The sequence below is a fragment of the Salvelinus fontinalis genome, chromosome 31 (assembly GCF_029448725.1).
Source record: "Salvelinus fontinalis isolate EN_2023a chromosome 31, ASM2944872v1, whole genome shotgun sequence".
NCBI classification, from domain to species: Eukaryota; Metazoa; Chordata; class Actinopteri; order Salmoniformes; family Salmonidae; genus Salvelinus; species Salvelinus fontinalis.
This window is the reverse complement of record NC_074695.1, coordinates 32,068,886-32,084,225: the sequence shown is the minus strand read 5'-3', so window position 1 is coordinate 32,084,225 and position 15,340 is coordinate 32,068,886. Positions and strand designations below refer to the sequence as shown.

General features: G+C 45.5%; 1 protein-coding gene across 2 annotated transcripts in view; it reads right to left on the bottom strand.

Moving 5' to 3' along the window:
- Positions 1-14,152, bottom strand: part of LOC129830047 (neurotensin receptor type 1-like) — a 64,706-nt gene extending 50,554 nt beyond the window's left edge. For both annotated transcript variants that reach the window (XM_055892218.1, XM_055892219.1), the window contains exon 1: positions 13,318-14,152. In XM_055892218.1, the coding sequence (XP_055748193.1) occupies positions 13,318-14,010 (693 nt within the window). In that variant the 5' untranslated portion in view covers positions 14,011-14,152. The remainder of the gene's footprint in view (positions 1-13,317) is intronic.
- Positions 14,153-15,340: the final 1,188 nt, after the last annotated feature.

Sequence of the window (15,340 nt, the reverse complement as noted above, 5' to 3'; positions counted from 1 at the left end):
AAAGGGCCCAGAAAGTCACGCCGCCAGCGGCGTCTTGAGAAGTATGTGGGAACCCCTGTACCAGTTGCTGATGTGTCTGGGTTAGAGGTGCAATGGGATGTTCCGCAAAATTTTGCTACACTGCAGAAGTCTGATGCAACCTTGAAATGTTTGTTTGACAAGGCCTTAGCTGGGGACAGTCAATCTTCATGTGGGGGGATTTACACGGTAGACAACCACATACTCTATCTTGGGTCAGAGGCAGATAGCAGGAAGTTGGTGGTGCCATCTACCTGTAGACCACTTGTTCTCAACATTGCACATACAGTTCCATGGGCAGGTCATCTAGGGCAACATAAGACCTATCTTAGGCTAGGCTCCCGTTTCTTTTGGCCCTCCATGTATACTGATGTACAAACATACTGCAAGTCATGCCCAACGTGCCAGAAAACCAGTGCTGTCCGTAGGTCTGACCGGGCTCCTCTATGTTCACTGCCAGTTATCTCTACCCCATTCAAGAGAATTGCAATGGACATTGTTGGACCCTTGGAGAAGAGTAGCGCAGGTTACAAGTATATATTGGTGATCTGTGACTATGCGACCCGGTTCCCAGAAGCCTTCCCACTCCGTTCCATAACCACTCCAAAAATAATCAGTGCTCTTGTTCAGCTCTTCTCTCGTGTAGGAATCCCAGATGAAATCCTGACGGACCAAGGGACAAACTTCACCTCGCGACTGATGGTTCAACTCCACCAACAGCTGGGCATTAAAGGCTTGAGGACCACTCCCTACCACCCCCAAACGGATGGGCTCGTAGAGAGATTCAATCAAACGCTCAAGAACATGCTGAGGAAGTTTGTGGCTGACACTGGTAAAGACTGGGATAAATGGTTACCCTTTCTGCTTTTTGCTTACAGGGAGGTGCCTCAGGCATCGACAGGTTTCTCGCCATTCAAACTCCTCTATGGATGGCCTGTGCAGGGACCACTGGACCTGTTGAAGAAGTGCTGGGAAGGTTCTCCAGTAGCTACCTCGGGACAGGGGATTGTCCAGTATGTCCTCCAGATGCGAGACAGGTTGGAGCGGTACCGAGAGGAAGCTAGGGCAAACCTTCAGCAAGCCCAGAAGAGAGGGTATGATCAGCACGCTCGCCATAGAGAGTTTGAGCCAGGACAGAAAGTCCTGCTCCTCCTTCCCTCGTCTACCAGCAAGCTCCTTGCGCAATGGCAAGGACCGTACCTAATCGGGAGGAAGATGGGCCCGGTGACCTACGAGGTGCTGCACCCCGACAAGGGTAAGAAGAAGCAAACCTACCATGTGAACCTTCTCAAGGCCTGGGAGGAGAAAGAGGAACTCTCCAAGGGAAAGTCCTTTCTGGTCCGCAGAGTAGAAGAAGAGGATGAGTCGGATGGGGTCACAGAGGCATGGAAAGAACGAGCAGAAGTCATACTGGCTCACCTGGAAGAAGACAAGCAAGATGAGCTGAATCAGCTGTTTGGCAAGTATCCAGCCCTCTTCAGTCAGAGACCAGGAAGAACCAAAGTCCTAGAACACGTCATTCGTTTGAAACCTGGCCAGAACCCAGTCCGCCAGCATCCTTACCGTGTGCCTGAGAGGCTGGTGGTAGCCCTCAAGGAAGAGGTCCACACCATGATAGAAATGGATGTTGTCGAGCCATCTTCAAGTGAATGGAGCAGCCCTATTGTCATTGTCCCAAAGAAGGATGGCTCTTTGCGTGTCTGCATGGACTTCCGGAAGGTGAATGCCATCTCCCAGTTTGATGCCTATCCCATGCCCCGCATCGACGACTTACTGGAGAGAATAGGTAGAGCTCATTACATCACCACATTGGATCTCTGCAAAGGGTACTGGCAGGTGCCCCTGCATGAACAATCCAAGGCCTACACTGCATTCCGGGCGCCGATGGGCCTGTTCCAGTTCAAGGTCATGCCGTTTGGCCTCCATGGGGCCCCTGCGACTTTCCAGAGGCTGATGGACAAGGTCCTCCAGGACTGTGACGATTACTGTGCTGCTTACTTGGACGATGTGGTGATCTACAGCCACTCCTGGGAGGAGCACATACAGCATCTTAGCAGAGTCCTGGGGAAGATCCATGATGCAGGCCTCACGCTTAACCTCCTGAAGTGTGAGTGGGCGAAACAGGAGACAAAGTACCTGGGTTACCAGCTGGGTAAAGGTGAAGTTCGGCCTCAGGTGGACAAAGTGGAGTCCATCAGGAACAGCCCTCAACCCAGAACCAAGACACAGGTGAAGTCCTTCCTAGGTCTGGCAGGGTGGTACCGGAGATTCATTCCGCAGTTTTCGACCATCGCTGTCCCTCTGACCAACCTCACTTCAAAGGTGGCCAGCAACCCTGTGAAGTGGACTGAGAAGTGTGAGGAAGCCTTCATGATACTGAAAAACCGACTGTGCTCATTTCCTGTTCTCCAGACCCCTGATTTTCAGAAGCGGTTTCTCGTGCAGGTGGATGCTTCGGCTGTGGGAATTGGAGCTGTACTGGCCCAAGGGGAGCCAGGAGAAGAGCTTCCTGTGCTGTACCTGAGTCGGAAGCTGTTGCCCAGGGAAACCAGGTATTCTACAATCGAGAAGGAGTGCCTGGCTATAAAGTGGGCCCTAGATAGCCTCCGTTACTACCTTCTTGGGAGGGAATTTGACCTGCACACCGACCACAGAGCACTGACCTGGATCCAGACCATGAAGGACCGTAATTCTCGTGTGACCAGGTGGTATCTGGAGCTCCAGCCCTTCAGGTTCTGTGTCCGTCACAAGGCAGGAAAGGAAAACGTCACGGCGGACTACCTATCAAGGCTCCCGAACCTGGTCGCTTCAGGAGAGGAGGAAGGTAATGTGACGTAGAAGTCCGTCACTGGCCGCGGGCAGCAATTGGTTCTTCAACGCACACACGCATTCATCACTCCTCCCTGTGCCATTATAAGATAAGTTAACAATGTGGGTCGACACACAAAATAACTTCTGTCTTAGTGCATACATTTCACACTTATGCCAATGTTCATATTTGAGATATACAATATAAATTATACTTATCAATGTTGTGGATGAGCGCATTGTTTGTTTGTTCTGTTCCTCTCTCTCCATCTCTGTAGCTTCTGGGTAGGCTGGAAAAGGACCCGAGCTAAGGGAATTGGGCTGGCTTTATAGTGCCTGTCCCAAATGGCTCATTAATGCATATGGGCATATTGAAAGATATTGTCAGTAGTGATGTAATGTTGTAAATGTTATGTTGTAATATTGTTTAAAACCGTGTTGCAATGTATATCCTTTAGTATGTTTAGTTAATGGAAAATGTAGGTTTGTATTGTTAATTGCTTCATTAATTAGGGTTAATTGTTCTGAGGGGAGGGGCTAGCCCTACAAAAGGAGCCTCTCTTTCAGTTCATTGGGAGGCATTTTGAGAGGCATTTTGAGAGGCATTTTGGATCGAGCTGTGGATGGGGCAGCATTGTTTTTAAGCTGTCCCATCAGGTAGACGTTGATAGCAGTACTGTTGTTTTTTTTGTTCCGGAATCACTTGTAAATAAACACCTTTGCACAGAAGAACTTTTGCGGCTCCGCCATCTTTTTATTTTGATAGAGGTTAGGTTATCCAGTTTAGCCTTCTGGCCTACTCTACGTGACAGTTATTGTATCTGAGTTTGAGGCCAGAAGCCTACAGTACAAACACACGGGAGAAAATATGCTTTGGTCTGAATAATCACAAAACATAAAAGTTGATTAGGTTGCATTGAGAAAGTTGATCTACTTTTTACACAAGGCTTGGACTAGTTCCTGTTGGCCATATTGTAGGTTTTCAAATTCTCAAACCGTGAGCAATTATCTTCTTCTTTCTGAGCCTGAGTGTTGGGCGAGAGGGTTGGGATGTAGGAGGGAAGGAGTGGGGATAGAGGAGTCATCCCATCACCAGCTAGCCAGCAGCTAGGTGGACCAGGAACCAGTGTACAAACCCCAGCACAGGCTCTCTCTCCAAGGGGAGCGGTGCCAGGAGCACATGCCAGCAGGCCAGAGAGCCAAATGGGCGTTAGTGTCCATCCTCCCAACTCTCTCTGTGAGTGTTTCTGTGCAACATGTCAATATCGCAGAGGCATTGGCCAACCCGCTGTTGCGCCTTCTTCACCACACTGTCGGTGTGAAGGGACCATTTCAGGTCGTCAATGATGTGCACGCCGAGTAACTTGAAGCTTTTGACCCTTTCCACTGCGGCCCGTCAATGTGGATGTTGGCGTGCTCCCTCTGCTGTCTCCTGTAGTCCACAATCAGCTCCTCTGTTTTGTTGATGTTGATGAAGAGGTTATTTTCCCTGGCACCACTCCACTAAGGCACTCACCTCCTCCCTGTAGGCTGCCTCGTCGTTGATGGTAAATAGTCATCCCACTATTGTGTCTTCAGCAAACTTGATATTTGAGTTGGAGATGTGCGTGGTCACGCAGTCATGGGTGAACAGGGAATAGAGGAGGGAGCTGAGCACACACCTCTGTGGGGACCCCGTGTCGAGCATCAGCTTGGCAGAAATGTTCAGGACCCAGCACAGTGAGTGGTTCAGAACTAGTGCCCTAAGCTTGTTATGCGCTTCGTTGCCACTATGATGTTGAAGGCTCGTCGAACAGCATTCTTACATAAGTGTTCCTCTTGTCCAGGTGGGATAGGGCAGTGTGTCGTACGTGGATCTGTTGGTCCGCTATGCAAATTGTAGTGGGTCTAGGGTGTCAGGAGTCCTTAACTAGTCGGGAGCACATAGTCTTTGTGAGTGGCGGGGGCCCAAGTCGGCGGCTTGGTGTTTAGTTGGTCTGTTTGTACACGCTCATGTTCACAGTCACCTTGCACTGGTTAAATGTGGTGGTTTTCTGCCATGTATCCACGGTTTCTGGTTTGGATAAGTTCTAATCGTCACAGTAGGAACAGCGTCCCCTTTGCAAGTTCGTCACCGAGTCAGTATAAAAACAAATTCTCCAGATGTGGCCTGGAACATATCCCAGTCCTCGTAATTAAAACAATTTTGAAGCATAGATTCTGATTGGTCAGACCAACATTGAACAGTCCTTACCATAAGTGCTTCCTGCACCCGTGATAAGGCCCGTGGTAAGGCGAGGATAGGCAGGGATAAGCAGGATGGAGGTGTGGTCAGATTTCCCAAAGGGAGAATGGGGGAGGGCCTTGTAGCCATCCTGGAATGGAGAGAAATATTAGTCAAGAATTTTTGTGTCGAGTAGCAAGGGAGATATGTTGAATTTCGGGAGCGTTTCCTTAATTAAAGTCCCCAGCTACAATAAATGCGGTTTCCAGTCATTTTACATTTCAGTCATTAACAGACGCTCTTATCCAGAGCAATTTACGTGAGCAATTAGGGTTAAGTGCCTTGTTCAAGGGAACATTGGCCGATTTTTCACGTACATCAGCTTGAGATTCAAACCAAAAACCTATCGGTTACTGGCCCAACACTGTTAACCACTAGGCTACCTGCCGCCCAGTACAGTGTTATTCCCTGAGAGCCGTGTCGGTGTCGGCTTGTGGGGGAATGTGCACGGCAGTGACTATAACGGAATAAAATTATCTTGAGTGTCACGCCCTGACCTTAGAGAGCTTTTTATGTCTCTATTTTGATTTGGTCAGGGTGTGATTTGGGTGGGCATTCTATGTTTTGTATTTCTTTGTTTTGGCCGGATATGGTTCTCAATCAGGGACAGCTGTCTATCGTTGTCTCTGATTGGGAACCATACTTAGGTAGCCTTTTCCCACCTGTGTTTTGTGGGTAGTTGTTTTCTGTTTAGTGTTCTGCACCTGACAGGACTGTATCTGTGTCGTTTAATCACTTTTTTTTAGTGTTCAGTTTAAATAAAAATCAGGAACACTTACCACGCTGCGCTTTGGTCTGATTCTTCCTCATCAGACGACGACAACCATTACAGAACTACCCACCACAAGCGGACCAAGCAGCGTGGTATGGAGGAGCAGAGGGTTCAGGACTCGTGGACATGGGAGGAGATACTGGACGGAAAGGGACCCTGGAGACAGGCTGGGAAATATTGCCGCCCGAAAAAGGAACTGTAGGCAGCTAAAGCTGAGAGGCGGCGATATGAGGCAAGTGAGCGAAGCCGGCATGAGAGGCAGCAGCCAATTCGTTTTTTTGGGGGGGGGGGGGTACACGAGGAGATTGGCGGAGTCAGGCTATAGACCTGAGCCAACTCCCCGTGCTTACTGGAAGCAGCGTGGTACTGGTCAGGCACCGTGTTATGCGGTAAAGCGCACAGTGTCTCCAGGGCGCACTCATAGCCCGGTGCGCTATATGCCAGCCCTCCGAGAGTGGGCATCCAACCAGGGCGGATTGTCGCAGCTCAGCGCGCTTGGTCTCCGGTGCCCCATTTCGGCCCAGGGTATCCTGTGCCGGCTCTGCGCACTGTGTCTCCGGTGCGCTGGGACCGTTCAGTTTGTCCTATGCCTGCGCTCCGCCCGTGCCGGGCTAAAGTGGGCATTGAGCCAAGTGGAGAGGTGCGAGTGGTAAGCAATAGATCTCCAGTGCTCCCCCACAGCCAGGTTCGACCTGTGCCTGCACTCTGGAGGGGCCGCGCTAAAGTGGGCATTCAGCCTGGAGGAATGGTGCCAAGGCTGCGCACCAGAGCTCCAGTGCTCCCCCACAGCCCGGTTCATCCTGTGCCTCCTCTACGCACCAGGCCTCCTGGGGTAATGAGGGGTAATGTGGTCTGCATTTGATGGTGAGGTATTCCAGATCGGGACAATAAAAGGATGAGTTTCTGTACGTTACCCCAATCATACCATGAGTTGTCATGAGACATACTGCTCCACCTCTGTGTTTCCCGGAGAGTTCTTTGTTCCTGTCTGCGCAATGAATGGAGAACCCTGCTGGTTGTATGGACAGGGACAATATATCCAGAGAGCGACACCATTCTGGAAAACAGAGTATGTTAGTCCTTTATGTCGCTCTGGAAGGAGATCCTCACCCTGAGTTCATCTATTTTATTTTCCAGGGACTGAAAGTTAGAGAGTAATATACTCAGAAGCGGTGAGTGGTGTGCCTGCTTCCCAAGTCTGACTAAGACCCCACTTCTCCGGCGGTGATGTTTTGGAGTATCCCCGGGATGAATGGGGCTGCCTCGGGCACATCAAACAAAGGATTCAGGTCCGGGAAGGGAAATTTCTGTTAAGGGAAGTCATGCCTTATAAAATTGCTCATCAACCATACGGGAGCTGCCATCGGCATCCCTTGTCTAGGTAAGTGACCGTTGCTCTAATATCCAAACATTATTTTCAGCTGTAGGTAATAGTACTAGAAATGTTCTGAGCAAATAATGTAAGAAATAACACAACAACAAAATAATACTGCAAAGTTGGCTAGGAGGTAGAAGCAGGGCGACCATGTCTGTTGGCCCCATTTGTCAGTATAACCTACAATTTTCCTAGTTGAATCAATTTCAATTTTAGTTATAACTTTAAATGTAGAGTTTTCCAAACTAACACCAAATTTACCTTGACTAATAAAAGAAAGTCAAGTCAACTTTACAGTTTCAGTACAACCTGCTATTTATAGTTGAATCTGTAATGATTTTCTTCGGTGGTGGAAGAAGGATCGGACCAAGGTGTGGCGTAGTAAGTGTTCATGTCTTTTTTTTTTTTTTTTTTTTTTTCTCTCCCCTTTTCACCCCAATTTTTCAATTTTTCGTGGTATCCAATCGCTAGTAATTACTATCTTGTCTCATCGCTACAACTCCCGTACGGGCTCGGGAGAGACGAAGGTCGAAAGCTATGCGTCCTCCGAAGCACAACCCAACCAAGCCGCACTGCTTCTTTAACACAGCACGCCTCCAACCCGGAAGCCAGCCGCACCAATGTGTCGGAGGAAACACCGTGCACCTGGCCCCCCTTGGTTAGCGCGCACTGCGCCCAGCCCGCCACAGGAGTCGCTGGAGCGCGATGAGACAAGGAAATCCCTACCGGCCAAACCCTCCCTAACCCGGACGACGCTGGCCCAATTGTGCGTCGCCCCACGGACCTCCCGGTCGCGGCCGGCTGCGACAGAGCCTGGGGGCGAACCCAGAGACTCTGGTGGCGCAGTTAGCACTGCGATGCAGTGCCCTAGACCACTGCGCCACCCGGGAGGCCCTGTGTTCATGTCTTTTTAATAAACCAAAACTGAACACTGGAACAAAACAATAAACAAAGTGAACAACCGAAACAGTACCGTGTGGCGACAAACACTGACACGGAAGACAAACACCCACAAACCAAAAGACAAAACAGGCTACCTAAATATAGTTCCCAATCAGAGACAATGACAATAACCCACCCAACTCATGCCCTGACCACACTAAAACAAAGAAAATACAACAGAACTATGGTCAGAACGTGACAGAATCAATTAAAGTTTTGGTAGAGAACTTCACATTTTCAATCAATTTAATTTACTATCAACTTAAATAGACTTTACCTGCATATACAGTACCAGTCAATAGTTTGGACACACCTACTCATTCAAGGGTTTTTCTTTATTTTTAGTATTTTTTTTACATTGTAGAATAACAGTGAAGACATCAAAACTATGTAGTACACAAAAAGTGATAAACAAATCAAACTATATTTGAGATTTGAGATTCTTCAAATAGCCCCCCTTTGCCTTGATGACAGCTTTGCATACTCTTGGCATTCTCTCATGAGCTTCATGAGGTAGTCACCTGGAATGCATTTCAATTAACAGGTGTGCCTCGTTAAAAGTTAATTTGTGGAATTTATTTCCCTCTTAATGCGTTTAAGCCAATCAGTTGTGTTGTGACAAGGTAGGGGACATATACAGAGAATATCCCTATTTGGTAAAAGACCATGTCCATATTATGGCAAGAACAGCTCAAATAAGAGAAATGACAGTCCATCATTACTGTAAGACATGGAGGTTAGTCAAGCAGGAAAATGTCAAGAACTTTGTGTAACACTCGTCGTTAGGTGGAAGAGAGGAGGACCAAATCGCAGCGTGGTACGTTTCCATATTTATTGGAACACTTCTAAACACAAACAAAACAATAAACAGAATGAAACCAACGACGCTACAGACCTGAACGTGAACCTAGTGAAAACAAAGAACGCAATGAACAGGAACAATCCCCCCCAAACAAACAGTGAACACAGCCTACCTAAATATGGTTCCCAATCAGAGACAACGTAAAACACCTGCCTCTGATTGAGAACCATATCAGGCCAATCAGACACACCTAACCAATGAGACACAACACATAGAATATACCCACCCAGCTCACGCCCTGACCAACTAAACAAAGACTAAACAAAGGAAATAAGGTCAGGAACGCGACACTTTGAAAGTTCATTCTGGATAAAAGCGTCTGCTAAATGACAAAATTGTAAATGTTCAAATTAAACAGTTGCAAAGATTGCTAGGTATTATTCTAATGAGCTACGCCCCCCCCCCCCACCCCCTCCCCCCAAATAAATAAGTTGAAGTCATCTGAACTTTTTTTTGTCAATAGAGCTGTTCTGTTGTTTTAGAGGATTTGAGTTTTTGGTTGTGTATTTCTAAGTTGAGTAAACATGTTGATATTCATTGATTAAACTTGGTTCCTAAGTCTAGACAATTAGTCAAGTTTAAGTCATCTTCACTTGACATTTGTGACCCCTTTCAAGAAACTAGGCATATGTCGTGGGTCACTACTTCACAGGAGAGCCGTTTGAACTTAAACTTTTTTTAAATCAGAATGTCTATTTGAGTTGGTCAATATGTCTAGGTAATCCTGTCTAACGCAGCTTAAAAAAATGTATAGTGTAGTAAAACTACATAAGTGTTACTTTCCACATCCTAGAGGACCGAGTTTTTGAAATCAGTGGAATTTGAGTATGATAGCTAAGGAGGTGGAGAAAACACCTGTCTCAGGATTACATCTTCAAACTAAGGGCAACCATGGCATCCGACAGGAGACACATCCATCTATGAATGATGTATATGGGTAAGATAGTCTAGCTAGGTACATTTACAGATATTACACATTACTAATTTTGAAATAAAATGGTTTCATTTCAAGTTAGTGTACTGTTAGCTAGCTAGCTAACGTTAGCTGGCTGGCTCGCTAGATAACGTTTTGCGTATGATCTTATTATTCGTATCTCAGAGCCATTTGATTACTAGCTATAGCCTATTGTTAGGTAGCTAACATTGAACCTGGTTGGTTAGCTACATGCTACATTTTAAAAGCCATTTTCTCAAAAGTGAGTTCACAAGTTTATCAACGTTCAAAGCAGAATTACTTTCCTATTGTTCCTCAACTGTAGTGTATGATATACCATTTTGTATCTCTGAGTCTCTACTTTTATCCAATGTAAAAAACACAATTTCAATTTTTGCTACATAAGACCGATTTGAGCCAGTCCGTCACATTTTTAGTCAACAAAACGTATGTTGTTTCAGTTTCTTTGACTTCATGGCTGTGTATTTCTAAGTTGACTAAACACATTGTTTTTGTTTACTCAACTAGATAATTTTTTTCTGAGTGAGTCAACTTAACATTTTGTCAACTTAACATTTTCCTAATTTTGTTGACTTGGCTTGATAAGATGAGCCATTTTGACTGAATCTCAATAACTTTTATACAGAGCACAGGCATACCAATTTCACTAATTGGTCTTTTGAGCAATCAGATCAGATTTTGCCAGTACTGCCTAAACGCAGCAAGACGCTTTTGGACTCAAGTCAAGCCTTTAAAAAAACAACTTTTAAGGGGTGGATCAGCTTAATATTGCGGAAAGAATGTTGCTTCCATCAATGTAATTGTCTGCATCATTTCCAATCCCCCATATATTTTTGGGGTAAATATATATATCCATACACGCATGCATGCGTATACACATATATACTTACACATACCTATATAGACATACATCATTTAAAAAATAATATACCTTTATTATTCCCCGCAAACCCCACCACCGATCCCCCCCCAATTGGAGTAAACTAATAAACACTTCGGCATTTACCTTAAATCTATACATCTTATACACATTTTACAGACACAATTTATTTTACAATAGTTATTTTTTGTTTGTTTTTAGTCCTTCCTCTATTTCTGATGTCCATCCAGTTTGTTATCTATTTGTAACTGTGCTATTTCACAAAAGTTCTGGACTCAAGTCAAGCCTTGGCTGAGTTTGTGAGGTGTTACCTGGAAGGCACAGAAAGCTGTGCCACGGTTCTGTCATCAGTCATGAGTGTTAGAGTTTGGTTTGTTTCCCAGTGGCGTCACAGCAGGCTGAGGTGGTTGAAATGAGAAAGACCACAATACCAAGTGTTTCACACAGCATGGACTCTCCAGAAATACAACCAGAGAGTTCCCTGCACAGAGGGACACCATTCATGTTAATCCCGGAGTTCCCCTATTATTCTGTAGTGCTCTATGCCAAAAACTAAGTAATACTGCACACGCCCACATACACGCACACAAACACACTCACACAAACGCGTGCACACACAAACACTGACACACCCACACAAACATGCACGCACATACTCCACACAAACACGTATGCACTGACAAACACAAACAGACACACACACTCTACACACATCAACAATTTTAGAGGGCTACGTTTCCTCCACACCCAAAAACATCTGTGGGCAGCTAGTGGAGCAACTGTCTGACTCTCTTCCTCTCTCTGTAGTGATCAAACTGGTGGATGAAGTGTTATAGGGCCCTGCACTACCAAACAGCAGGAAGCTAAACTGAAAGGTACACAGACTTATTAGTTCCGTTGCTTCTGAAATGGGAGTCACTAATACATCTCTGGCACATGCACACACAACTAGTGTAGTAGTAGTGACCCCCCTTTTATCACCATGCTTTAGGTTGATAAACTGCCTCCTAAGTCCTGATGCTTGACAATGTCAGTATTTATGCCCAACAAAATAAAATAAGCGAAGACATTTGTGGCTGCCCTCCAGGTATCCTAGGCTACACATGGTTTGTTGCGGAGGAGAGTGCGTGTTCCTGCAGCGTGTGTAATGACATCCCTATGCGTAGGAGGAGGAGAAGTGAAATTACATGATGTAAAAAATGGTCATGTTGTATGTAGGGAAAAGAGAAGTGGAAAGAAAAAACTGACAGCTCTGGCAATGCAATTCTTATGATTTTGGAGATTATGGTAAATTCTGTGGAAGCGCAAAATTCATACAATTTATGGTGCCATTCCATCAAGTTTCGAGCTCGACCTTGCTATAACCATACATTCTGAAGAAATATGTTGTGCAACAACAACAGCACCCTTAGAAGACAGGATTTCCTGTATTTGCTTGCTGTTCTCTCAGTTTTTGTATATGACAATGATATGTGAGGATGGAAGTGGAGGGTGTGGGGACATTGCAAGGAGGGACAAGATAAGATTATATGTGCTTTATAGTCCATTAATGTAGAGATCGGAAACATATCTTTATGCACAACCCAACCCCCTGAGACACACACATATGCCAAGTGGTGGGAAGCAATCACAGTGCAGCAATTATAGGTGGTTAAGTGCCTAGTTCAGGTGCACAACAGCAGGCGATAGAATTTTGGATAATGCCAGCAACCCTCTGCAATAAATCTTCTGAGCTAGGATTCTAACCAGCAACCCTCCAGTTGCTGGCCCGCTTTTTTAATCACTAGGCTACTTGATGCCACAATATCACCAGTCACACACTTCCACAAACAACTGCAGCAGCCAATCACCATGACAACCAGACCACTTCCATCCAAGGACCCCTAAACAGTACTACATATCGCATCTCCAAAATATACCACCAGGTTGTCTCTCATGAGTGGGGAAATTAAATAAAATATACCACCAGCAGGTTGTCTCTCATGAGTGGGGAAATTAAACAAAATATACCACCAGGTTGTCTCTCGTGAGTGGGGAAATTAAACAAAATATACCACCAGGTTGTCTCTCGTGAGTGGGGAAATTAAACAAAATATACCACCAGGTTGTCTCTCGTGAGTGGGGAAATTAATTAAAATGTTCTGATTATTGGTTATTCATCTCTGTTTCTGTATCTCATCCTACTCTCCTGCACCATTCCCCCCCCCCCCCCCCCCCCCTCTCTGTGTGTGCTGTGCAGTGACTAAATAGGTGCATAAAATACCACTACTCCAGTGGAGGCTGCTGAGGGGAACATGGCTCATTATAATGGCTGGAACGGAGTGCCTTTCCACTCATTTTGCTCCAGCCATTACCACAAGCCTGTCCTCCCCAATTAAGGTACCACCAACCTCCTGTGCACTACTCAACTGATTGTTGTGAAATGAGGAGTTTCAAACCCACCTGAATCACTATCTTCAATAAGACAGGTGACACGATTGTGGTACATATCTTCTCCCTTTGGGACCCATGGTACTTCTGGCCCATGGTGAAGAGCATCGGAGAGGCCAGGAGGAACGAAGCCACCCACATCCCGCTGATCAGCTTCTTGGTGCGGCTGCGCGACATGATGCTCTTCGCCTTGAAAGGGTGGCAAATTGCCATATAACGCTCAACGCTGAGGCTGGCGATGTTGAATGCTGTGGCATAAGAGCAAGCATCCCGAATGAAATAGTAACCTTTACAAACGACTCCTCCGAACGCCCAAGGGTGATGGACCCAGATGAAGTTATAGAGTTCGACGGGCATGCTGAGGACTAGTATTAGCAGGTCGGAGACGGCGAGACTCGCTAGGTGATAGTGGACAGTGCTTTGGAGATTTTGTAGTGACTTCTTGGTCAGCAGGGTGTAAAGCGTAACGGAGTTTCCTAAGCAACCGACCGCAAAGAGCGCGATATAGATCACAGTGACCAGGACTTTCGAGTAGATGTTCGTGTTCACGTCCAATGAGTCCTCCTCATAGAACCCCGATCCGTTGTCAAACAGAGAGTAGTTCACCAGACGCAGAGAGTAGTTGTTTCCCTGAGTCAGAAGTTTCTGTGCCAACGCGCGTAAATCTAGAAAGTCGCGCCCTGTCAGTGTAAAATTAACCTCCATATTGTGTAATGTAAATAGACTCTTAGAATCACTTGTTAAAGACTGCAAAATATAAAAATCCCGTTGAGAAAACACATGTAGCGTTAGTAAGGGAAGTGAGTTTGCGCGTAAAAGCAGCAAAGGGAGAGTACGGATTTGAGCCCAAGAGGCAAGTTCTGATGATTATATATCTGGCACAGGAGGAGGCGTGCTTTGACTCGAAACCTTGTACGATGACGCAGTGGCATTCAGTAAATTGTGTTTTTTTGTTGATATATGCATTGATATTTCACCTTGAATACCAAAAGTAGACTTGATCATTATAAACGGATTTTTGCCATTTAATGGCTTTAGAAAGTAGATAGCCTACATCTATGTATATACATGTTGACTGAAATATCATTGGCTATTAGACTAATATATTTTTGGGGAAAAAATTGACATTGAAATGACTGAACGAAAATGAGAAGTGATCTCTGGATTTTGATATGTAATAGTTTTTACTGTCATTTGTGAACCACTTAGGCTAGAAAACCAGAGTACTCTTTGTATCAGAGACAGCCAGACTGTGTGTGTGTGCACACCCAAGAGAAAGATTCATGATGAATGGTTACTGTAACTCACATCTGTATGGAGAGCAGCAGAGCAGAGGATAATGCCTAATCAATATGAAATATACAGCAGCAAAAAAATTAAATGTAAACAAAAATGTAATCAAATAAGCAGACAATGATTACATGCATTAGTTTATAGACGGCTCTTTGTACAGCCTTATTGCTAATGAGATATAGAAGCCCCTAAATCTTTTTAAATGGATTTTGTGTTGGATAATGTGCCGACTCCCTCTCCTCCTACATCTTTCTACATGGAGAAGATGTAAGCTACCACATCCTTAGAAGCTTTCCACTGGAGACAGACGTCAATTTAGTGTCTATGGCAACAATGGCGCCGGAGAAGAAGGCTGACGTTTTACGTGTCCCCAACCGATTGTGTTTGCTGTTCGTTTATTTGCAACCTATTTTTTTACTTATTTTGTACATAATGTTGCCGCTACTGTCTCTTATGACCGAAAATAACTTTTGGACATCAGGACTGCGAGTTTCTTCAGAGAAACTGCTTTGTCTGGATTCTGAGGTCAGGTACATGCTGGAGAGTGATATAGCAGCTTTCTGTCTCCACTTGTGCTTATCCCTGTGTCTTGGTCAGTAAACCGGATGGGACAAACAGATTTTGTACAGACTACCGTAAGGTAAACAGTGTCACTAAACTAGATTAATTTCCTCTTCGTCAGATGGAGGACTGTGTTGATCAAGTCGGCGCAGCTAAGTTTGTGAGCAAATTTGACCTGTTA